Genomic DNA, 24,242 nt, shown 5'->3' on the forward strand with positions numbered 1-24,242 from the left:
CCCGTTTCACAGCACAACGAAAGGGTCTCAAACCAAACGACACAAAAGCACTGTCGCCGGCTTTTTTTTGGCTTTTTTTGTGGCCCTAAGAACGAGATTGGCGAAGCGCTCTGCTTGCAATTATTTCTTTTTCATCTGTTTGTTTTTTTTTTTCCCCGAGTCCAGTAGTTTGTAAACACAGATGAAACACGCAGGAATCTTCCGGAAAGTCTACCTCAGTAAACAGGATGCTCCTTTTCTCCCGGAGGATATAAACTTTTGCGGTGTCGTTTCCTCAACCGCCAACTGTGCGACTCCTGCATGAGCTGCAGGGGAAGATGGCGGAGGCGCCCGCCATCAAAGAACAAAGTGGCTTCACTTTAATGTTTAACAAAACTCAATGCCACCGATTATCAGCCTCCACGTTTTGCCTCCACACCATTACAGATCACGCTCAGGTGCATGAGAAATGCGTTAGCAAGTAAACGCAAAGCGAGCAACTACCTTGAACACGTTGTTTTGAAATCGAGGCCAAACCCATTTTCCCATTGATCGACTCCCCCGGTCAGACCTTGGGCACGGACGCTGTGGGTGACTAACACAGTGTGAAAATAAGAGCCTGCCCATCAGGAAACATTTCACAGGCCATATGTCCTCTGATAATGTGTCGGGAGATTGTTGAAGCAAACGCTCTCAGGAAAGGCCTATTTGCACAGCGTCGGTCGCTGGAAATACATTAACACATCAAAGTGTCGGGTCGAAGGAGGGGGGGGGGGGTGAGGGACAGGGAGGAGGGGAACTGGCACGCACACAAACCCACCGCCGCTCACTTTAATTTCCCATGTCCAATGCGTCACTTCCTGTCACGTCATCACTAACCTTCAGGGTGACGCAAATGGACTCCAGTTGGCTTCCATCTTAAAGCGTTCTGTGGAACAGTGGCCAATAGAGAGCAATCAACTGGTTGAGCGACCAACAGAGGCATGACTTCTCAAGCCTGGTCTGAAGGGCTAAACTGAAGTCTTTTTTTTTTCTTTTTTTCCTTCGAAAACAGTGCAGTCCTCTGCCTCGCCAAGAGGGCTGTGCATTTGAATCCTCCCACAGATTTATGACGATGTGCATTCCTTCATTATAAATACAGATGTACTTCTTAATCTCCAACCCAGGGCTGTGGGGATGAGTTCTCAGGCAGAATTCACTGCGCTCAAGGAGACCATTGTGCGGCAGGACAACAACGGGGCTGTGTCCGAAATGTAGGTGTTCTCCCCTTCCCGGCCAGCTTCATAACGGCATGAGGAACTGCATCGCACGAGCAGAGCAGGCTTTCATCCAGGCCCCTGGACAAAGAAACCCCTTCTCAGACAGCTCAGTACAGTACTTTGAAGGCACATGTCAAGGGGTGAAAGTACTGGGCTATTTTTAAAAACACGGGCAAAAAAAAAAAAAAAAAAAAAGAAAGAAAGAACCGGGTGCTTTGTGGTCTTAGGCACACGATTTCTCAAACACCAGCACGGACAGCATAGCCTGATTTTTGTGTATGCACCCTTGGTCAATAAAAGCCAGTGTAAAAAGAAAGTTAACGGCTTTTTAGAATTGGATACGTATGATGACACAATGACCACAGCCTGTTTAAAATGTGCTTCTGATTGCTCGTGCATTCAGGGCAAGTGACAAATGTGACAGAGAATTGGCTGAATGCTGACAACCCAGCTTCAGAGCTGTCTCGGTCAGAAGTCAGCATTAACGCATCACGGAAGAGTCACAAAACAAACACAAACGCACAAAACAAGAGTCACAAAATAAACACAAACGCACAAAACAAGAGTCACAAAACAAGCATAAACGCACAAAACAAGAGTCACAAAACAAGCATGAACGCACACAAATCTGAGCCACACCATTCCCACTTCAGGCCTTTAACAGCTCTGTGCTTGTTAATGTCAGTGTTACTCAGTTCTGAAGGAAGAGCTCGGCTGTACAGGCGCCTTCCTTTCGCGCGGTCCTCAAATTAAAATGGCGGCATCATTGCCCTCGAGGTCGCCCGTACGGCCTCTTTCCCCAGTCATCTGTCTGTCGATCTGTCTGGCACCAGTCTGGCGACCCTCACGGTCTCCTAGACAGCCGGCTCTGCTGCCATGGTTACAAAGCTCCTGATGGCGAACGCGTCTGCATCGCCACGAGAATCATTAAGAATGCAAGCAACAGACACGCCACCTGAGAAACGCTATGCGGGTGGCCCGAAAGGCATCCCCTTAAAAAATCACGAGTGAGCTCTGGGAAGATGAATCGGCTCAACACCCGATCAACGTGCGCAACGTAAGAGGATCCTTTCCCAAAAGCGCAACACAATCTGAGTGTCACATCGAGTCCTATCAGCTGGAAAGCTGGACCTGGAACAAGCAGGAAGCCTTCCATCAGGAATATTCCATATGACTGCGAGACCCTGGAGTCACTGACGTCCCTCTCGTTCTAAAGACGCTTCCTTCCACTTCCCAGGATGCAGTTCCACAGTGACAGTGTCAGGTCAGAAATGTGTTTCCATGTGCACACAGTGCGCTCCATAATGCTTAGGACAAAGACCTTTTTTTAAAAAAATTGGTTGTGTACTCCACAATTTCAGATCAAATTCACATGTGGTTAAACTGCTGATTACAAGTGAACTTTCTATTCCATACTTAATTTGACTGCGGCTGGTCCAGACGATGCCCCAAAATGGCGGTTTTCACCAGACTAGCACAAAGCACATCGAAGCCGCTGGACTTCTGTACACATGGGTAACCCCGGTCCGCTCAAACCCCCACAGGATTTTCCCAACTGTTCAGAGAGGCTCGGAGATTAGCCAAGGTTCGCTGGATCTACCCCCTCGATACGGCCCAGAGACCATCCAGAAGTTCTCAAAGGATGACTTGAGGATATGACCGTATCCCAATTTCGGGGTAGTCTTAATGCTCAAGTGTTTACAAGGGCACAATATAAGGTTAAAGTGTAGACTGTCAGCTCCAATTTGAGGGTATTTACATCCATAAGACCCATGTAAGAATTACAACCCTTTTTAAACACAGTCCCCCATGAGCTGGAGTGCATACAGTACATGGTAATATTTTAGGAATGTGCACAAGCAGTATAAACATTGCATTGCAATAAAAAAAAATGAGACATTTATTTCTGCGATTTCCTGAATCCCTGAAAGACCTCAGCAAAGGCTCTGAAGCTGGTGAATCACCTCTGTGATTGATGGTTATTACTTTCCCCCTTTCCCCCATTTTAGGGAGCAATCAGCAATGTAGCGCGGCCTTTCCATTTCGGCGAGGCCCCTCTGGTTATCAATGGGAGCCTTTCACAGTTTGTTTCCTCCCCCGATTGACGCATCACTTCCTGTGGAACACACTGCGACCATTGAGATCCGTGCTGTCCCTGAGAGCCAATCGCATTGGCAGAAGGACCAGGAGACCCTGAACGCTTGGTGACTCTCTCCCTCCCTCTCTCTGTGTTATGTACACATACAGCACTTACTCTCAGAACAGACCCACACCTTCCCAGCAAAAAGGGCAGGGGGCGATACGAAAGACATTTCACATTTTCTATAAATTAAAATCCAGTCCAAAGACAGTGAAGCTAAATCTTCATATTCATATTCAGAAGAGAGGACCGGCAGAAAGAATGTACTGTAAATAATATATCAGAAATTCACAGATAAATGTCCCACCTGAATCCTGGTGCCTGGTGCTTTGCTCTGTGAGACTATCAGCATAAAACTGACTTCCACCCAAATATAGTAGCATTTCAGTTCATCATAGGGATACTTTTCTGTCGAAATGAAACCCAAATTTAATTCTGGAGTACATCTACATGTGCCATCTAGAATATAGTACCTTGACCTGAGCAGGGAGTAGTCCATCGTAACCAAATTTACAACATGACACTTGATTTGGACAACATAAGTCCAGGAAGAAGGAGGCTTATTATGAACTTGGAACAGGAATGATTTTTTTTTTTTTTTTTAAACCTGCGGAATGTTAATGGACAGGTGCAGTTACCTGGAGGTCGAAGAATCTGCTGTATCTTCTGTAGATGGTGTGGGAGCTGGAGTCGGAGTACGTGACGTTGATGAGGTACACCTGGCGAGAGATAAAACACAAGAGACCCGCACGTTACACAGAACCGCGGATCGTGACTGACACAAGGCAACAGTTAGCCCACAGAGTGCTGACTAAAACCTGGAGACCGGAATCCATATGGGGCGGACCGGACTGGACTGGACTGGACTGGGCTCTGGCTGACCTTTTCAACACCCGGCCCGCTCGGCTGGAGGAGGCCCTGTTTCGGGCGTTGACTGGAACACGTAAGGGGTTAACAGAGGCAAGGTCTATCTTTATCTAGAGCCATGCCGCTCGGAGACCGTCAAGGAAACCATCCTGGGGGCCAGACCAGAAGGAATCCCCAGCACGGGCACTTCTCCTTGGAGACTCAGGAGACGCTGGAATCTGTCAGGGGCATTTTTTGGGCACCCAAAACGTAAACCGTGAACTGAGAACTTAAGTAGCCATTGCCATCAAATGTTGTGCTACGTCCTAGCCTAATAAGGGTTGAATGTAAGACTTTTGCATCACATGTGCTAGCTTGTCCAGCAGTACTGAGGCTAATATAGCATGCACATTTCTACATTCTACTGCGCAGACCGCTAACTTAAGAAGTCACCGATCACGCTGCTTTGTTTATTGTTTTCAAATCATGCGCAAAGAAAACAGGAGGTCTGCGTTTTATAATAATACTTTTGTTTTTGTTGTTCACTCGCCAAATAAAGCCTTTTCTTGCAGAACAAATGAACAGTCGCTGCCAAGTCGCGAACTGAAACAAAAGCTCGCGTCCCCCCCCGAAACACGACTTAATTGTTCTCCGTCCGGTTCCAGAGGCGCGCGTTTCATTGGCCGATTGACGGAATTTCCCCACGTGTCACGCCCACGCTGCGTCGCGCATAAAACATGCATGAAACCGGTGATGTCATAATTAATAAAACACGGTTGGCAGTACTCTGAAAAAAAATACAGTAACCCTTTCGCATGACCCCAAAAAATTATTTGGTTAATCGTTTGCACAAAGCTGCAGCATTTCACCAGGGCTCCTGTGCACACACCAGTCCCTGGCAAGGGCTCAACAATAAGGAGTGCCCATTGGCCCCGGGGCCACTCTGAGACTGGTTCAGATTTGATTGATGTGTCACTTGTCCAATCGGGGCAGTAGCCGCTGTTAGGGTTCAGCCCCACCAGCAGGGGGCAGAGACAGGGCAGTTTGGGCAAACGGGAGGGCAAAGGCGGGAGCAGTCACAAACGGCTAACAGCTAGTACGACAGAGCGCAACACTGACATACAAAAATAAAACAAAAGAAGCGGATTTAAACTTTTCCAAGCAACATGACCCCTCCAGACATGCATTAAGAGTTCCCGGTAACGCAGTGAAGCCTTCGCACCAATTAATCTTACAGAATACATCTCGCTGCCAGCAACATTTGCCCTGCAGGTCTGAAGCAGGGAAACTATAGAAACAAAATCTGTGCCAGCCCAAAGCTCATTGTGCCAGGTCAAAGCTTACTGTCACAGGCTTTGTTTCTTCTGGAGAAATGCATGTTTTTCTTGGCCGTGATCCACAGGGGCAATTCTCACTCTTGTGGAAATGTTTTTAAACAGCCACTGTGACTTAGCCAAACTGTCTTACAGTATGTCCCCTATACGGTGCAATGGGTGTCAGCAGTAAAGTTCTAGAACATTCCGGTGTGTTGTCAGTGACTAAGGTGCTTATTCTAAGGACCAAAAATAAATAAATAAATAAATAACTATTCCAGCCAGAAACATGTCATCCAAAGGTGATTCAGCAACACCTCTTTCTTTCTGCTAGTTCTTCTTTGTTGGTTTTCTTTCTGCACGATGGCCAAAGTTTCCAGAATTTCTCAAGCTTTCAACGCACAAAAAATGCTAGAGAAATGCTACTGGGGCACAAACGATTCCTGACAACAGCCCTCAAGGAAGTTTCCTGAAATCTAAGTGAACTCAGTAAAACAATAAATGCACTTAGACCACCAAACCATGTGCTTTTTTTAGTCAGGGGAGGGAAAAAGAAAAAGAAGTGTGCCAATGCTGGAAAAGTCCCAGCATGCAACAGCGCTGATAGGGAGCGGATGCACGAGCCAATCATGTTTCCATAGCGGGTTCAGCACGCAGCGTTTGAGCGCAGTAGTTTAAATAGACACCAGCTTATCGGACACCATGTGGCCCTGGAGTGTCTGAAGAGAAGCCGTAGATGCAGAGACACACGCGCGCGTGTGTGTGTGTGTGTGATGTGTGCACTCACAGGGACTCAGAGAGCAAGCGTGTTATAAAAAAGCCTTTGACCTGACCGGCATTCTAGAATATCACCGCCAACCCCTCCCCCCCCTCACCCCCACCCCATCCTACTTGGCATCTTAATTCTACTGTGTAGCAAAACCGCGGCGGGGAAAAATTTGGGCTCTTAGAGAAGACCACAGCCAGCCAGCCACCCCCCCCTCCTAGCAACCACAATGGAAAACAGAACCCACTAAAGCCACCTCCCAAAATATCAACGCTTACCCTCCGCAACACCCTGCCCAGAAATAGGTCACATAATTCCATAAGTCAGCAAATTGACTGGCTGGACCCACATTTCGCTCAAAAAAAAAAAAAAAACACCAGTGGTTTTCACAGCATATAAAAAGGTTTTTTTGGTTGCTCATCTGAAGCAATGATGTATAGCAAGTGAAGTGAAAATATGTTTATGTTTGACAGCTTCAACTTGCCAAAATACACTAAAACCACACATAAACACGCTACATACATCGACAGTGATGCATGCCAGAACTCTGGAAATCTAATCACCAGATAATACAATCCAATAGGATCAGTGGTCAAAGAACATTTGTATGAGACTTGTAGTAACCAGAAGTTTGCATAACCAAGAAATCAACTCCGTTAGTTTTGTATTTCCCACAACAAAAACATGAAACCAAGGGCAGAAATGTTTGTCTGTCATCATCTTTATCTCGAAAGTTGGGAGCTCACTAAAGTAGGCACCTCTCATAGACGGGACAAACCCCTCCTTTAGTGCCAAAAGTGTACTGTAAAAATGAACTTCCTGATTCTGTGGCTATGATAGTACTTGGCATCATTACGAAAGGAAATGGCTTTTTCTGGCCGTCGCAAACTCCCAAAAAATAAAATTTTAACTACGAACTGGTTGGAGTGAGCACAACACAAACTAAAACATGCATGTTTAATGTGATTCTGAAATTATTGAGCTTCTAGGAGACCTCAGTCACTTCTTTAAGGAGGGCAAATATTAGCCTACTATTCTTGCAAAATTAACATGCCATAAAACGTGACACATTGACCAACATTACAGTGTTTGAACAAGGGCTCTCTGGTTGTAACTGACTATCACTACAGTCAGATTTAGTACTGTTTTTCATTTAAAAACAGCTTATACAAAAAGCACAGGCCAGAAAGTGCTCAGTGTAATATGTATACATGTATTGCTCATTATGGGATAAACATATAGGTTGAAACAGACTGCAGCTAATTATAATGCCATTTGTCATCTCATGTAAATTAAAATTCCAGTTACTGATCCCGTAATGTTTTCCTTTGCTGGTTTGTTACCTAGTTACACCACACCAGGACATCCTCTTACATTGTCAGCCTACATCAAGTGGTCCCTATCCTATAAACCCAATTTCAAAAGATTTGGATACAAAGTGAGAGGTGGGTTACACATCATGGTCACAACTACTGACGTGCCCATTTTTTTTTTTTTTTTTTATTTTTTTAAACGTCAGAGAAAATGAGAATGAAAACGCCACGGCAACAGGAGAAGAACAGACTGAGTCAAATTAAGTCCAGTCCACTCAATTCCAAACCAAGAATTCCAAAACCAACGAAAAGCGGCAGCTTTACGCTCAGATCACGAGACGGACCGAGCGGGGAGGGAAAGGAAAACGTCACAGGAATCTGCGCTCAAACGTGTTTTCGACGAATTCGACGAACTACCCTCTTCAAACAAGAAAGGCTTCAGTTCAGCAGCCGCAGTCCGGACACGTGCTCGCAAACAAAAGGCTCATTCACAGAGCCAGCACACACAAAGAGGAGCAAATCGGTCTGCTGATAGCGCTTCTCTCCATCGGCGTGTTACGAGCGTATGAATCTGGGTTGGTAATGTTTACATTCAGGAGTGAACTCTGTTCTCAGAAAGAGCGCGATGACAGCAACTCACGGTTTCTCAAGTTTTTAAGTCTTGCCCTTTTGCAACCAACACAAAACCACCTCACCCTCACCCAACCCTCACCCCTCCAGCTTCTTCTCTCATTAATATGGATTTTCGAGCACAAAAGCCGTCCCAAATCTGCCTACCTGTAACAGGAGGCAAACCTGAAACGGAGAATGGGGAAAGAAAAAAAAAAAGAGGGAGATCACTTACTGATTTTGAAGACAACTTTTCCCTCAAGTTCCCAGCTAGTGTTTAAGAGACAGAAAGAAAGAAAAGTGGGCGACGGAAAAAGCCTTGGCGGGCACGGCCTAGTTTTGGCGGGCAGAGTCCGTTGGTCTTGCCACTTTAAACACAGAACCCCGCCTAAAATTCTATGTTTGGCTAAGTTTAAAAAAAAAAAAAAAAAACGGTCACAACTTTATTTTTAACCCAACTTTTTTTTTTCTTCCCTTTTCTCGTGAATACTGGGAAATTTAACCCTGAAAGTGCATGCATCATAATCCCACTTTCAGATGAGATCAGCCCGGTAATCCTTTTTTGAATAACTGGAGAGTTAGCCTATAATGTGGGTTATAACTCTTCCGGGAAAACACTTGGAATGCAATCTGCAAAAAGCGCTGCATAAATAAATAGGCTATATTAAGTAAACAAACATGCACACCCCTTTCTCACAGACATTAGCATTGTGTTCTAAGTGCAGCTGCAAAACAAAGCAGCTCCCAACAATTAAACTATTAAAACACATTTAAACTTTTCCTGCAGTGGCCTCCTTTCATTGATTACACAAAGTCTGAGGAATCCTGGGCCTCTAAACACAAACTTCTTCACTACAGGGAACAGGCGTTGTTGAGGAATCACAGATTGAACAAGCAGAGACGTGGAGTTCCCATAAATATTCAGCGCGTCTTTCCAGTCAAAACTGCGTCCCCTCCCCATTTCTCAGGGCACTGTGGTCATTTCCAATATTTCCTCCCTCCACCCCCCCCCTCCCCCTCCCATCCCCCCCTCTCTGCAGAAAGAGGGCAGGAAATGTAGCCTGGCAAACGCCATTTTCCTGAAGGAGTTTTTTTTTTTTTTTTTTTAAAGGGTTGATTCAGCAGAGACTTCCCCCGTGTCCATGAGTAACCATCTTAAACAGGGTCATTTTCCCCAATGTTTTACCACTTCCCATTTTCAAGGAACATGCTCAGACTTTGTCATCGCAAGGCCCATAAACAGAGCACTTAAAAACAGCCAAAGCAGAGATGTAGTCAAAAAAACCTATTCTCTAGTCCAAGGTGTAAGGCAGCCAGTCTGGTCTGATCACCCAGGGACATTTCACTACTAAATATTAGATTCTTTCCCCCCCGCATATGCTCACTATACATGTTCCAAGACACATACGCTGCAGTTAAACACGCTGTCTGCAGCACATAAAAATGAAGAACAGGAAAGCTCAGACGCCCTGTGATAACAGAGACCCCTGTGAGATATTACTTTAACTGGCACATGGCCACAGTAACCGAGCTCTTTCTCAAGGGGCGCACAAGAGTTACGGGAGCTAAAAACACGACTTGCACTTAGTGCAGTCCAGTCTTCAGGAGAGATGAAAATATGAATGCCATTTCATAATATGATCGGTCTGTTCACATGTAAACGTCCATATTTGTAGCCCCTAAAGCCTACATTTGTCTCATCTTAAATATTTAGCAGTGACATTCTCTTTGTGGCCTTACTTGGGACGATAACTTTAAATTGGACTAATCTGCTGTAAAAGAACACCCCTCACGTGCCTGAGAAAGAACTGGGAGGAACACACATTGCTCACTGAAATAGACGAGCATGTTGTTGCTTTGGCTTCGTTGGCTGCACAAACGGTCCCCCCCACATCTCCTCCAACACAAAATCATACCCTGCCCATGATGCAATTCTGCGTGCTGAAATACACACCGATAAAGCATCTGAAGAATTTCAGACCCAGCGTTGTTAGCACAAGGCGCACGAGGCACGAATCTCAAAACAAATATTTGCACAGGATCGGTATGTCTTGCCTCCCAAACCAAGGTTCACCTGAAACAATGCGCTCAGCGTGGCCACGATGACTGTTGCGTTGCGTACCCACACCAGAGCCGCACAGCCCGCGTGATCTTCATGGTCGGTTTGTGGGGCGAAATCATCACGGAATTCGGACTCTATCCGAGTTTCAGTCACGCAAGAAGCAACCTTTCACCTTCAGAATTGCGAGGCTTATCAAACAACACTCCACTGCAAAGTATTCCTGGTATTTTGTTCTTGCACGCCTAAAGCTGATCAGTATCTGACCCCCTCATTCGCTTTGAGAAAAAACTTTAAAATTACATCACAGATGTTGCATTTGCCCACTAACAGTTAATACGCCTCATTATTACTCCCCTGGAAAAAATGGAAATGAGGATCTAGGTCACTTGGGTCAAATCTGATCTCTTGTAAGTGTAATGTGTAGAAACGCTGTTATTCCTGGCATCTTTACCGAAGATCATTACAGTTGAGCTCATTCATCAAGCGCAGTACAGTACTAATGTCACCTCCTACTTTAAAGAACATTGCTGCGCTTGGCAGGAAATAGCGATAAAACAAATGAAAAACACGTCATGGGAAACGCAACACTGTGAAAGCACATGACGCTCCGTCCAAAGGAGAGTGAGACAAAAGCCAACAGCTACACCACTGAACAGACCCAATACCCACCTCCCCCCCCCCCCCCACCCCATGAGCGTGGGGTCCCCAGGAAGGTCCGTTTCGGACACGGACCACAGCCCAGGAGTGACGGAAGAGAGCGTCAAACGGAGCACAATGACTTCACCGGGTCGAACGTCAGCAGCGTCCTGACTCACGGCCTCGCTCGCCCCTGGACGCTGAGGCACTTCCTGCCGAGGCCTGGCCGTCAAACGCGGAAACAATGGCCACAGGAACCCTCACACAAATCCGCACACACTGCTTTCACCGGTTACTGAAGAAATGTGTGAAGATTTTCTGCTGATGTGACACGATTGGACTCGCTCCACCTGCTCAAACTTGCTTAGTCGGTGCAAGAAGAGAATGAAGGATGCGTTAATCCTCTAAAAGTTATGGGTTTTTCCTTTTTTTATTATTTTTGTACTACAAGAAACACTTCACTAAACACAAGAAGTATCTATTTTTCATACACCTGCTTAATTCTGAATTTAACCAAACATCAGATGTCACATGTGTCTGAGATCACTCTAAAAGCCTAATTTTATTCAATTTAATTGAAATAAGAAATGTGTCATCAGTTGCTTTCCACCATTAGATCAAAGCATATTTAATGCCACAGCATAATTGTGAAACCTAATTTCTTGAAAATAATGATCCTTTTGGGGTCATGCAGAGGTTACAGTGCTTTTTGAAAGACAGGAAAGGGATCCCTGTTCCCAATTTGTGAAGATGACTCCAGTGGAGAGATAAAGCTTTTCAGTCTTTCTGCGAGTGCCCCCCTCCATCTGAGGAAATGCCACATGCAATATCTCTCAGTACATCAGGACAATCTTTTTCCCCCAACCATGAGGCAAACAAGAAGGATTTTTTTCCCTTGTTCTTCATATAGGATAAACATTTCCAGCTGTTTGGTCAAACATTGGCCATTTTCCTTTTATTCTCAAGGGCTTTTGAGTGACACAGGGGAATAGCAATTCCTGCTAGCTTGTTCCGTCACATGGCTTGAAACTCCCTAGAGGGGGAACTATAGTAAATTGGCTAAACCCTATAGCACTGGGATCGGCACTCCTGATAGACCACAAGCCACACGTGACCCCCAAACAGGGATAATTTATGCACCCCATAACGTCGCTGCATATCTACATGGTATTTGAACCTGGAAAGTCATGACGCTGTGATTACTGGGCTTTGGTTTTTATCTGTAGAAGTATTTTTACAAATCAACTGATGGCCGCAGAATCTCATGTTTCATACGATACAAGGCTGATGTCTGAGCCCATCCCAGTTCATGTCACACACGCAGAATAATGCTGAGATTTGAAAGTAACAGGGCGGCATCATTAGCACCTACAAATACTGCAGGCCTATAATGATACAGGCAACATCTTAACTGAAAGCCTACTCGCTAACTCAGAATCCAAGAAGGTTTTCGTAATAAAAATTTAAAGTTTCATAATTTTGTTGCCAAATTCATAGTTGAAAGAACTCACATTTAGTCTGATTACTATCCTCCCTTTAGCTCAAAACTGAGTGCCCCCCCTCCCCCCAATTAGGGCAAAGGGGCAAACTCCTGACCTTTTTCTAAATCAAATTTGCCATCCTGTTACTTAATTTAAGTGTCAAAGCGGACATTTTTCAGATGGTTGATTTTGTGCTTGTAGCACGAGGGTGATGTTGAAAAATTGCACATAGCAAACTTTTAAATAAATTAAAATAAATGTCAGCTGAATGAATAACTAAGAAGCTTTTGTGCTCTATCAAGCAGCCTCAGCTCAGCAATGTCCTAGCCCGCTAATCAATCAATGTCACTAATCAATCAATGTCACTGTCTATTGAGTATTTTTAAACATTCGGAACCTGATAAGAATCGCATGGTGGGGTGATGGATGCCCCAAGACATTAGTAAAATGATAGTGACATACGGGTGTGACCATCAATGGTCACGACACTGACAACCAGTTAGAGTTCAAACCTGATTTTTTAAAATAAATAAATAAATAAATAAATAAAAACCACACAAAAACAAACCCATACATGCACGCGAGCATCACAGAACAAATATTTCGCACTTCCAACATATAAATGCGTAGGTATTCGGAACTTCATGAACGTATTTTTCTCTTGACTGTTTGCATTTTATCTATTTGTGCTTCTATTTATGTTGATGATACAACGTTGAAAACTAAGAAATCAGAACACAAGAAGGAATCTTCTGGCTAATTCAGGAAAGAAGTGTCGTGCCTTTAAACAAATTATAGCACCCCAATGCATATTTGACAGTGACAGATCAATGACGGTTGATCTCTAAATTGATCCGTCATTATACCGGAGAGCACCTACTCTGCTGCACATTGAAAGTATCAGTCAGCAACATAACGAATTCACAGTTCTGCTTGACTACTACACCACGTTTATATTTGAGAGGCACGTGCTGTTTCCATTTGCGTATTTCAATAGAGATGGGTTAATGGGGGTCAATCTGCTGCTGGGTGGAACATAAGCATTAAGCTGAGAACACATTTTAAACAAACACGAGCTGCCAAGACCATCCCTTCTTGCAAAAGACAGTTCAAATATGCAACACGTTTCATTCAGAACGAGCATATTTCCAGAATGATTTATGCCATAACTCAGTACAGGTTCAGGTAAATCAAATAGCAAAATCGTCTCCTACTCATTTACCAATAACAAACGAACTGCTGTTTTCCAGCTGCCAACTTCAGCTATCTCCAACAGATGTGTGTCAAACACACACAACATAGTACGTACAGAACTCAGACAATATTCAGTAAAACTGATCACAGTCTATGGATCTACAAAGAAAATGTAGATAGAGCTTGCTCCAGTTCAATGTTCATGAGGCAGTACTTCCTGTTGGACTGCAAATGACCTAATTGCAAACACTAGGGATGTTGTTGCCGTTTGTTTTAGCTACAAACTATCTACAAACCACTACTTCTGCTCTGAACACATTCAAGAGCATATTTTTGCTTTTTCTTTATCGTACATGTAGGATGTCTCTCGTGCAGACTAGACGCCACCACTGAGGTCATCAATACAATAGCTGCAAGGAGTTTACTCACGTAGTGTTTGGAAGGATTGCGCCTCTTCTCCACATTCACGACTTTCACGTCCACAACTGTCCTACGTCGCATCTTGAAAATGTAGATTGCAGTTCGCTTTATGCAAACTGTACTTTATACTTTATAAAGTATAAAACCCGGTTCCAGTAAATGCAGTTTAGGGAGCGTGCTTAAAAAATCACGAGGAGATATGCCTGGAGTAATAACGAGCAGTAAGAACACGCGTTTTTTTTTTTTTTTTTTACCCCGCTTGGAAATGAACGCTTTCCTACATGTGGATTGAGCAGCAAACTGGCTGTCCACACCAAACACTAAATTTATTGTTAGGCTATGTCTTGCATTACCGAGTCCGCTAGTCCAAACGAAACATCCTGCATGCCGCCAACATTCACATAACTCCAACTTGGAAAACTTATTCGGATACTGATCACAACTGGTGGTCGCGTGTTGAAAACGGCATCCTTTATGTCGAGGAGTGAGGTCCTTTGTGTGGTTGACAATGGCTGTCTCTCCTCAGTCTGCCCCCTCAATACGTTTCGGTGAAAGGAAATGAGCCGGCTGGAGAGCCGCTGAACGCCTGGAGTACGGCTAGCCGTGCTCGTACGTCCGGAAGCTCAACGCGGTTTGGCAAAGTAATGGGCTTGCCTCGCGCTTTTCGCCTGGAGCGAGACTGAGGGCTGGTACTCCGCAACAGAAGGTATAGCCTGCCTCCTGAAAAGAAGGTCGGGCTTTCCTACAAGTTTGAAAATGCTTATCCAGATAATGAATGAATGAAACTCCAGAGTGCCTCAATTAACAATCGAGGGAGGTCCTGTTTTACTTTTTTAATTTCTCGACAAATCAGAAGTGAGCAAGGGTTTTTTTCCCTCATGCCACACGGTAACCCATATATTATCTAATATGCTGAGAGGAGAAATCTACAAAATGCATTCTTCTGGAAAAACCACAAGTACATTTTTAATGTACACGAACTTCAAGGGACACTCACCCATACATTTACTATATTATCCACTCATAGAGAGAGCTGTGCATTGGCTGAAGCGATGTACAGCCTCTGCCAATGTACATGTTCCAACAGTTGCCCGCCAGTGTCAACACAAATATATAATTCTGAAACCAACATTTTTACTACTGCATAAACAACGCGATGCATTTCACGAAATCTTGTACAGTAATTATAAGTAATTTAAGTATGAGGAGTATGTTTAGGAAGCATAAACCCCATTTCAGCCCACGTTTGTCAGTTGAAGACCATGGTTACCAAAGTCACATTCATTTGCTAAACAGTGCCCTCTAGTGTTCAATGTATTTGTGTTAGAATAGTTTAACTACATTTCATACCATAACTCCATAATTAAGAAAAAAAAGTAGTTCTGCAAACGTTAATGTACAATACAAATACATTTGTTCGAAAAATGAAAGAGTTGGCAACAGTGTTTATTTAAAAAAATATATATATTTTTTTACATTACATTTTGACAAAAATGTCAACTGGAAGACCAAAAAAAAAATGTAACTCAATCAAGCAATATGTACAGCTCCATCTGGGCTAGAGCGACAAACGTTCTCCATCTGGCCTTTCCGGAGCAGTGGGACCTCGGCGACAGCTCTGTCAGAGGACGGCGTAGTGGTTGTCCGAGGTGCTGATGATCTCGCTGTTGCACTCCAGACGCCGCAGGACCAGCTCGATGACCGCCTTGCTCACGTTGCGGCTGTAGCGCAGCCTCACGCCGGACAGGATGTGCAGGACGTGGCAGCCCTTCTCCGAATCTGCGAAACGGTGAAGAGCACACACATCCGATTAAAACTACCTTTTCTTCCGCCATTTCATTTTCCCATAATCCATTCAATCTGTATCAAGCACCCTCAGCTCGGCAACGTCCTAGCCCGCTAATCAATCAATGTCACTAATCAATCAATGTCACTATCTATTGAGTATTTTTTAAACATCAGGCACCTGATAAGAATCGCATGGTGGCGTGATGGATGCCCCAAGGCATTAGCAGAATGATAGCGACATTCATTTTTTAACCCCTAATTCCCTTTCCACCCCGTGTGACTTTTTCTTCATCAATCTCTCTCCTTTCCATCTCCTCCACGGCCCCCCGAATCCGTGCTCAAAATGGGGGGGGGGGGGGGGGACAGGACTCACACTTGGCCCGTTTGCAGTCCTCTCTGATGACGTCGCTGGTCGCCCGGTGCAGCTCCCGGTCGTTCTCCGTCACCTAGCGGAGCGAAACGTCGACACGCCGATTACCTCCCCGTGGAGGTCAGAACAGCGGAGACCCTGACCCACTTCAAGCGACAACTGAAGACTCACCTCTTCAGGCTGCACCTCTCCCCATCCCTCCCTACCTCCCTGTAATCTCTAAATCGACTGTAAGCTTAGGGTTGTAACTAGTAGCTGTTTCGTAGTTGACTTAGTTAATGGACTCGTCTTAACTACTGCTTGTATTTTTGCATAGACTGCGTTGTTGCTGTTCTCGTTTGTGTTAGCGTTAATCAGTTTAACCTACAGGGCCCAAGTTGAACTATGCGGTTGTTCCCTGGGCTTGGAACAGTACTTCTCTCTAGGGTTTTCAACACACGTGTTCCTGGTTATGGTTATACACTTTGTTGTACGTCGCTCTGGATAAGAGCATCTGCCAAATGCCTGTAATGTAGTGTAGTGTAATGTGATGTAGCCTCCTCCACCAGGGTGGCCCGTTAAAGGGAGCTAGCGCGCTCTGTCTGTTTCCCTGATGCGTAAATCGGGCGCTTGGGGTGGGATTTCCACGGGACGCCGGAGCTTGCCTGATAGACCTGGTCCGGGGATATGACCCTGCGGAACACCCGGCCCTCGTCCTGCAGGAGCTGCAGGGCCTCGCGGGAGAGCGCGTGCAGCCGCTTGGCGGCCGACGGGGTCGCCGACGGGGTCGCCGCCGGGTCCTGCGTGAAACACGGGCGGCTTCACTGCAAGCGTGTTCAGGCTTCAGGGGCAAACACGCACTGAACACTTCAGCACTTCTCAGTAATATGGACATTGCGAGTTTATACAATGCTGACCCTTCAAGAAATAATAGAAAAATAATAATACAACAATGATAAAGCTTCCACACACACGCGCATGCACACGCACACACACACACACACACACACACACACACACACACAAACACAGGACGTTTAATCGGTGTACCCACATGAGCGCATGCACCTAACTGAATAAATGTGTATATGTGAGTGTCTTTACAGACATCATACAGAGTCCTCGTTTATCACTTGATTTTCAGCGATGAAGCAGGAAGTGATGATTAGGCCTGACCTGCGGTGCCGGGGTTTGGGGTGGGGTCCCGGAGACCAGGGGGTCCAGCAGCTCCAGGAGGTCGTAGGGCCGAAACCTTTCCACCGCCTTCTCTTGCAGGAAGTCCTTGAGCAAACGGGTCGCTCGCCCGAGCAGAGAGGATGAGGCTGAATCACCGTCTGCACTGCAGGGGGACAGCAGAGAGAGAGAGACGCTCGCCATCGTCACGCCACGTCACCCAGCACGCCACGCAGCCAGCGCATTCAAACCTGCAGCTGCGCAGAGCTCTCACACAACCAACCAGCGCATGCCCATTCAAACCTACAGTCAGTCTGGGCAGGTCTCACACATCAACAGCAGCAGCCACTTCAAACCTACAGTAGCTGCGCAGAAGCTCTCACACAACCACCAGCGCAGCGCATTCAAACCTGCAGCTGCGCAGAGCTCTCACACAACCAACCAGCGCATGCCCATTCAAACCTACAGTACAGCTGCGCAGAGCTTTCACACAACCAACCAGCGCATGCCCATTCAAACCTACAGTACAGCTGCGCAGAGCTCTCACACAACCAACCAGCGCATGCCCATTCAAACCTGCAGTACAGCTGCGCAGAGCTCTCACACAACCAACCAGCGCATGCCCATTCAAACCTGCAGTACAGCTGCGCAGAGCTCTCACGCACTCCACCAAACAACTCTGCCTGTTACACAGTCAAACTGCTGCACACTTTATCTCCCTTAGTACAGAAGCTTGTAATTGTACAGAAGACTCAAGTGATGAACCTCCAGACAGGTGCAATGACTTACTCAGCTGCGTTCGAGCCCTGCACACTGCTTGGAAACTGGAAGGGCTTGTCATAGAATTTGCGGTAGAGCTGGGGCACTTCCAGCATCCAGGAAATCTGCACCGCCAGCACCGGGTCCGACACTTTATCTGCACACAGAGTTACGGCAATGCAAAGTTAATCATTCACATCAGTATACACCTGCAGAGGTGTTCCTCAACAGTTACAAAATGGAGTTAACTGCAGAAAATCAGTACTCTTGCAGACACGGAGTGAAACAAAATATCACAGTCCACATTTTTCATCCATTTAAACAACAGTTGCACTATAACTGTCATCTACCTCTGTAAAATAGCCTCCCCCTCTCTTTCTCTGATTTGTACTGGAAAGCTGCAATGCTCCACTTTTCAAACTTGCTCTCCTTTCTTTCAAATTTGCAGCTAGTCTGCAGCTATAGTGGACTAAATATGTATTTGGTCATAAATATTCAACAACAGCACATTTTCACCAAACCCAGTTTCAACTAAAGCAAGAACTGGCACAGTTAAGGAGCCATGTCCTACTTTGATAGATCCCCCTATCAGTGCATTTTCACCATATATAGTTAAAACAAAGGTACTTGTAATACTTTGGGGTAGATGCTCCATCAGCGAGACCGTGTACAAGTCACAGGAAAACAGACCATTAAAGCTCTCTGTTCACTAGATGGCAGTACCAGTACAATTTACACATTCAAGCATTTAATAAGCCTCTTGATAGCATCTGGAATACATGCAACTGAGCAGATGACATGTATACAGTAAACCCTTAAATACAACCTGCCTTTTCAGAATTGATGGTGTTGAAGAATGAGTACCATTAATAAATGGCAACCACCCATGGCCTATATGGCAGCGATTGAAGCTGATTTTCCCTCAAATATTGACTATTACACAACATGTTTGTCTGTTGAGCTGTGAATTGATTCTCCGGCTGGATACAATGACGGAAGACAGGTTATAAGAAAAGCTTTGTGAATGCATGTGTGTGTGTGTGTGTGTGTGTGTGTATCGTCAGTGTTCCCTTACAGTATGTGGAGGCCATGATTTCTCTCTGTCCTCTCGACATTTTCACGGGCCCTCGAACCCGCAGCAAATCCCCGATGTCCAGATGAGAGCTGCAGCGCTGGCTGTGCAGAAGCTTCTTCAGCTGCTCGGCTGGGTTAAAGCCTCCACGGCTCGGAACCTGCGACTTGGACCCTGGTGGACGCAGCACAAGAGGAACACTGGCCTAAATGCACGCTGGACCCACTGCTTCCATCTTACTCGCCATAAACCAAGTGTCAGCATCCATGCAACTACTGCAACCTTGAATTCCAAAGGAAATTATGGGACCAGGTAAATATTGGTATTGGCTATACAGTCCTAAGTCCTGCTATGGTGGACGTACCATCCACTGGTGCACTGTGGTCCTTCCACTGTTCGTCTTTCCAGCAAAGGCAATTTATAACCCCAGTGCCATCATCCACTGCAAGTCACATAAAAACAAAGTTTCTCCAGGTAATTTTTCAGATCAAGTAAGGTCAAAATTATATGTACATCAATTACAGTAATAAAACAGACTTTATTTAGCTACTACAGTGTCATACACACAGTTAATCTATCAACAAAATGCTAATATTTTTACTTCAAAGCAATTTACCTCCGTAGCAGAAGAAGTCTTCTCGCTCTCGTTTGCATACCACAGTTCCCAGCACATCCACTTTAAAAATTGGGTGCAATTTGTAGAAGAAAATGCCTGAGAAATGCATAAGAAATGCGCATATTGGCGGTTACGAACCACTTGATTTTATCCTGAGGCATCTCGACAACCAAAAATGTTCCTGAGATACACGATTACATAGGTTTACAGTACCTGGGACCTGGCAAGACTCCTTCATTTCCAGGATGTCTTTGATGTAAAGTCGGGCGAACGCAGAGTAGATGGGGTCCAGGCCCCATAGCATAGAGGGGGGTTCCTCGTCCGAATACCTTTCTTCAGCATGCATTGGACTGCACTTTCCCTACGCACCTTGCTACAAGCAAAACACAGTCAATTAATCAACCACCAAGAACCCTAAAATCCACATTCGACACTGACTTATAGTCAACTACTGTAAAGTTGTGTGCACCACTTCAACGTAAGTGCGCAGAACGGGAAATATTTTATTTTGAAATCTGTACGATTGTATATAGGTTTCTTCGTATGAGAGAAGTGTATTTTTATTGCCGTCGAACTATAAACCAGAAATAACACTAGATGGCTAACATTTGTTTTGCTTAGCCTTAGGTTAGTCTAAGCAACTGCCTGCAACTCATTTAGTCAACAGCCAGTTCGATAGCTAGTTTAGCTAATGTTACTTTAGCTAGCTTGCAGACTAGTTGCATGTTTTCCGCATCCTCACGGTGACACCTAGCGATGTAGGTATTTTAGTCTAGCAAGATAGCTAGACTAGCTACAGTCATTCATACTTTGAGTTGACTAGCCTGCTTGCTACTAGTACTGAAGCTAGACGATATGAAACTATGCATTGTGGATATAACACTAGCACTTGTAATAAACACACCTGCACAACGAATCCCATGTTATGAAAAAATGTTAAGCTACGTGCTATTTTCCTTAATATTATATACCTCCGGTATTCAGTACGATCATTTATTAGCAGAATAAAATGAAGTAGTCAACTAGCCCACTATTTCACGCACCTAGCTAACGCTTAAGACGTGCGCGTTCACGTGACGCAAGAGGGGCGTGACTACCATAGTGTTGCCATATTGGGATAAAACCTCCATTAGTGAAGAAATAAAGTCCAAGCTGAGAGGCATGGAAAGCACGTAGGAAGAAAGGTTCAGTGATTTTTACACATCGGAGATTGCATGATTCTTATAATTAGCACCTCCACCAAGAGTTCCATAATCACATTATTCCGCGTTGGATTGAAAAAGCAAATGGAACTAATTCATTGTGCTGTATAAAATACAAAATAAAAATAGATCAGCAAAAATTATGATGATTTTATCATTTTGTCAGTGATTGAGATTATTATTATAGTATCAGGAATAAAAATGGTTTTTCTGGTTTTATTTTTATTTTTTAATCCAACAGAAAAGATGATGATGATGATGCTGCTGCTGCTGCTGAAGATGATGATGATGATTGTTGTCCTATAGTTGTCCTTTAATAGTGACTGGTAAAATATCAAAGTCGTATTATATAGTTATTTATATATTTATTTAGGTGACTGACTAGTCAGTGATGGAATGATGCCGAAAATGAAATCTTGAAACCTTTTTTTTCTCACCGAGGAGGAGTATTTCACATTGCTGGCAACCCTGGACGGGGACAGAAAACGAACTTTGTCTATTCGCTAATCCTGTCGATTGTGCTTTTATTTACAAAAAGTGATACAAACAAGTTGACTTATACGTGAGACGGGTTTTAACGAGGAAAACGGTGTATTGAAAAATGTCGCTATAAAGTCCCCACGTGTATTTGCTCCTGTTGACATCACACTGCGGTTGCGCAATCCATGAACGCGCTTTTTTTCATTTTTTTCTACAGCAAAGCGGTTATCCTCATTATGAAGTTGAAAGACGGGGATCGAGATGTGTGCTGCAACCAACCAATGACCGCAGATTGGAAATATTTATTGTGTTGATATTTTGGAGAAAGTATCGTTTCTTGGTGGATTAAAGGACTTTGCGGGACGCTATTTTGTCATATTTTTTTCTGCTGCCGAATGAGCTTTGTTGGGCCGGAGTCTATTTTGTTGTTGGGAGTTAGGAACAATTGCTGTTCCCCTTCTTGTCCTGACAGCCAACGGATATACATACAGTGTGAACATAGTTCAGTTTGCAGCGTGTTTATAATAGATTTGAACAGTAAGGTATCTAAATGCACGAAGAAGTAGACGTATTCTAATTGATGATATTTAAACATCTAGCCTGCTTTGTGGCTCGTTCGCAACATTATACTGTCGCGTTCTGCTATCAGAAACGGACCCGTTGACTCAGGTGTATTCTGGCTAGTTAGCTGGCTAGCGAGCTAACCTTAGCTACACAATGAAATTTGGCGAGCAACTGCACCCAATCATATACATTTTAAAACATGTTTAACGAAATGCATTTACGAGTTATTTACCCTACCTTAGGTAAAATCGAAACGTTAACCTCTAACGTTAACTGATTAGCTAACAAGCTAAATGCTTGGTGCCAAATAGCTGTCTATTAAATACGTTGGCTTGTTCGCGTTAGACGGGTCGACCCTGTCTGAAGCCTTCAGTTGACAATGTCTTTTTTCAACTTTCGCAAAATATTTAAGTTGGGCGCAGAAAAGAAGAAAAAGCAATATGAGCATGTTCATAGAGACGTGGATCCAGAGGAGTTCTGGGACATAATAGGGGAACTGGGAGACGGCGCCTTTGGAAAAGTGTACAAGGTAAACACAACAGTTTCTGAATCTTTCAACAGTTAATAGAAATGATATCATACAAAGTTATTGCATGCTGGTACCTCAAGCAAAAGCTAAATGTGGATATAAACGTTTTACAGCCATTATTTTGTAGTTATGGCGTGCATGTTTACCACCATTATTTCGCTTTTGTTCTCATAATACGCATTTATCCCTTAAATCTCTAATATTAAACCTTTCATAATAGGCCGACCATTAATTTTAACATGCGCACTGTTGCACTCCCCGTACACTACCATTCTGACAATTACATATTTATGGTTATTGAGAAGTCTTTCGCACTGTAGGCAACTACTGCACATCACCTTGATTGTTGCGATTAATGTAGGCTATATATATTATGGCATCAGTGCTTATGGATCTAACATCAGTCAAATAGGTACATTCTTTGTCAGACTTGGAGATAATAGGAGCTATAATTGTTTAGCGCTTCATTGGATATCTAACAATACTCAACAGCACAAGTTAGAAAGTCCTCATAATAGGTGTGATTTATTGATGTTTTTCATTTGTAATGGAGAAGAAAGGCCTTTCTTCGTCGACCAGGTCATACATCTTCAGCCAAGTTGAAAAACTGTTGAAATGATATCATCAAGGAAAGGATGGAAGGTTCAGACATCAAGGTGCACCAGAAAGTCTCTTAATAGAGGTCACAAATTAATTTATCCACTTGCGGCATGAGTTATGAGTCATAACTGGACTTGAACCTGCAGACAGAGAAGTGTGTGGCTATGCTAAAGTTCAGTGGTTATGGAATGGGTGTCTGATAAGTAGGTTCCAAACGTGCTGTGCTACCGTTAGTATTCCACGGTGAAGTGGATCATACTATGTGAACTCTCCTGGGTCATTTTAGGAAGCGGCTAAATATAGCGAGAAAGGAAGTAATTGAAAGTCAGAAGTGATTGGTCAATGCGTGGCAGTACTTCGTCAACGTTATTGTCATGTGGTTCTCGGCAGCCAGTAGGAAGTGGAGGGCAGTTACAGCAGACGGGAGCAAGGTTCCAGCTGACAGGCTTGATCTTGCCGTGATGATGGGTTTCAGGGCTGCGTGTATTGCCTTGGGATGCATATTACAAGCCTGCAGAGAATTCCCCGTCTCATTGTGGAATAGTCGCAGGGGAACTGAGGTTGTGGGTAATTAGCCCGCATTGCATCAGTAAAATCACCGCCTGCGTGAATGTAAACCGTGTTGTTCTGGACTTTTTTATTTGAATCCTTTACTTAACCAGGGGAGGTCTAGTGAGAACGTTTCTCTTTTTCAAGGACACCCTGGGAAAAACGCCAGAGAGAACAGTTGCAAGCAGAGAGAGAGAGAAACAGAGAAATGCCAGAGAGAACAGTTGCAAGCAGAGAGAGAGAGAGAGAGATGTTTTGGGTTCAGGGCCTTACACAAGGGCCCGACAGTAGAATAGGGACCCAACTTCATCTCTCCAGATACAAGCGTCCCCATATACCCCACCAGGGGCTTGAGACAGCAACTCTACAGTCTCCAGTTGAACACTCTACCACTAGGCTACTTAGCCGTTCAAACTTCTGCTCAATGCCAGAATGTAGGCTGAAGTATAATGTACTGAGTCCTGGTTGGATGGGATCCCATACCTAGACTACCTCAGCCAGCTGCTCCAGATGTGTTGGCTTCTGCTTTGGTGAACATGCGAC

The 24,242-nt window shown here is 44.5% G+C and overlaps 3 protein-coding genes across 16 annotated transcripts in view; 1 reads left to right on the forward strand and 2 right to left on the reverse strand.

The window, feature by feature from the left end:
* Positions 1-14,817, reverse strand: part of sh3pxd2aa (SH3 and PX domains 2Aa) — an 83,932-nt gene extending 69,115 nt beyond the window's left edge. For 2 of the 5 annotated variants that reach the window (XM_064315344.1, XM_064315323.1), the window contains exons 1-2: positions 14,028-14,813; positions 4,017-4,097 (exon numbers count right to left, since the gene is read on the reverse strand). In XM_064315344.1, the coding sequence (XP_064171414.1) occupies positions 4,017-4,097; positions 14,028-14,099 (153 nt within the window). In that variant the 5' untranslated portion in view covers positions 14,100-14,813. Of the gene's footprint in view, positions 1-4,016; positions 4,098-8,460; positions 8,581-14,027 lie in introns of those variants that run through there. The other 3 variants (XM_064315339.1, XM_064315331.1, XM_064315351.1) reach the window with 3 other exon arrangements.
* Positions 14,818-15,445: 628 nt separating this feature from the next.
* stn1 (STN1 subunit of CST complex) lies at positions 15,446-20,880 on the reverse strand. Of its 4 annotated transcripts, none has more exons than XM_064315513.1 (10): positions 20,747-20,880; positions 19,989-20,148; positions 19,776-19,871; positions 19,524-19,601; positions 19,163-19,333; positions 18,118-18,244; positions 17,332-17,494; positions 16,821-16,955; positions 16,180-16,252; positions 15,446-15,797 (listed from the first exon to the last, which is right to left on the reverse strand). In XM_064315513.1, exons 2-10 carry the CDS (start codon positions 20,119-20,121, stop codon positions 15,640-15,642), a joined length of 1,134 nt encoding a protein of 377 aa, XP_064171583.1. In that variant the 5' UTR covers positions 20,122-20,148; positions 20,747-20,880; the 3' UTR covers positions 15,446-15,639. The 4 variants fall into 4 exon arrangements, with proteins under 4 accessions (XP_064171583.1, XP_064171568.1, XP_064171576.1 ...); XM_064315498.1 differs by having other exon boundaries at positions 20,680-20,833; XM_064315506.1 differs by having other exon boundaries at positions 16,180-16,247; positions 16,816-16,955; positions 20,680-20,833.
* Positions 20,881-21,644: 764 nt separating this feature from the next.
* LOC135243434 (STE20-like serine/threonine-protein kinase) overlaps positions 21,645-24,242 on the forward strand; it is a 29,921-nt gene continuing 27,323 nt past the window's right edge. For 3 of the 7 annotated variants that reach the window (XR_010326630.1, XR_010326631.1, XR_010326632.1), the window contains exon 1: positions 21,647-22,550. Coding sequence is in view for 4 of the 7 variants with exons in the window: in XM_064315279.1 (XP_064171349.1) it covers positions 22,401-22,550 (150 nt within the window). In the remaining 3 variants the exon portion in view is untranslated. Of the gene's footprint in view, positions 22,551-24,242 lie in introns of all 7 variants that reach the window. The other 4 variants (XM_064315270.1, XM_064315313.1, XM_064315279.1 and 1 more) reach the window with 3 other exon arrangements.

This window comes from Anguilla rostrata, chromosome 2 (genome assembly GCF_018555375.3).
Source record: "Anguilla rostrata isolate EN2019 chromosome 2, ASM1855537v3, whole genome shotgun sequence".
Taxonomy (NCBI): domain Eukaryota; kingdom Metazoa; phylum Chordata; class Actinopteri; order Anguilliformes; family Anguillidae; genus Anguilla; species Anguilla rostrata.

What these genes read in the sequence shown, in the direction of transcription:
- stn1 (XM_064315513.1), bottom strand. Translation starts at nt 20,121, where the DNA reads ATGCATGCTGAAGAAAGGTATTCGGACGAGGAACCCCCCTCTATGCTA. An exon ending in AGACTTCTTCTGCTACGGAG is followed by an intron (nt 19,602 to 19,775) that starts GTAAATTGCTTT and finishes TGTGACTTGCAG; the next exon opens with TGGATGATGGCACTGGGGTT. An exon ending in CCACAGTGCACCAGTGGATG is followed by an intron (nt 19,334 to 19,523) that starts GTACGTCCACCA and finishes TGCGTCCACCAG; the next exon opens with GGTCCAAGTCGCAGGTTCCG.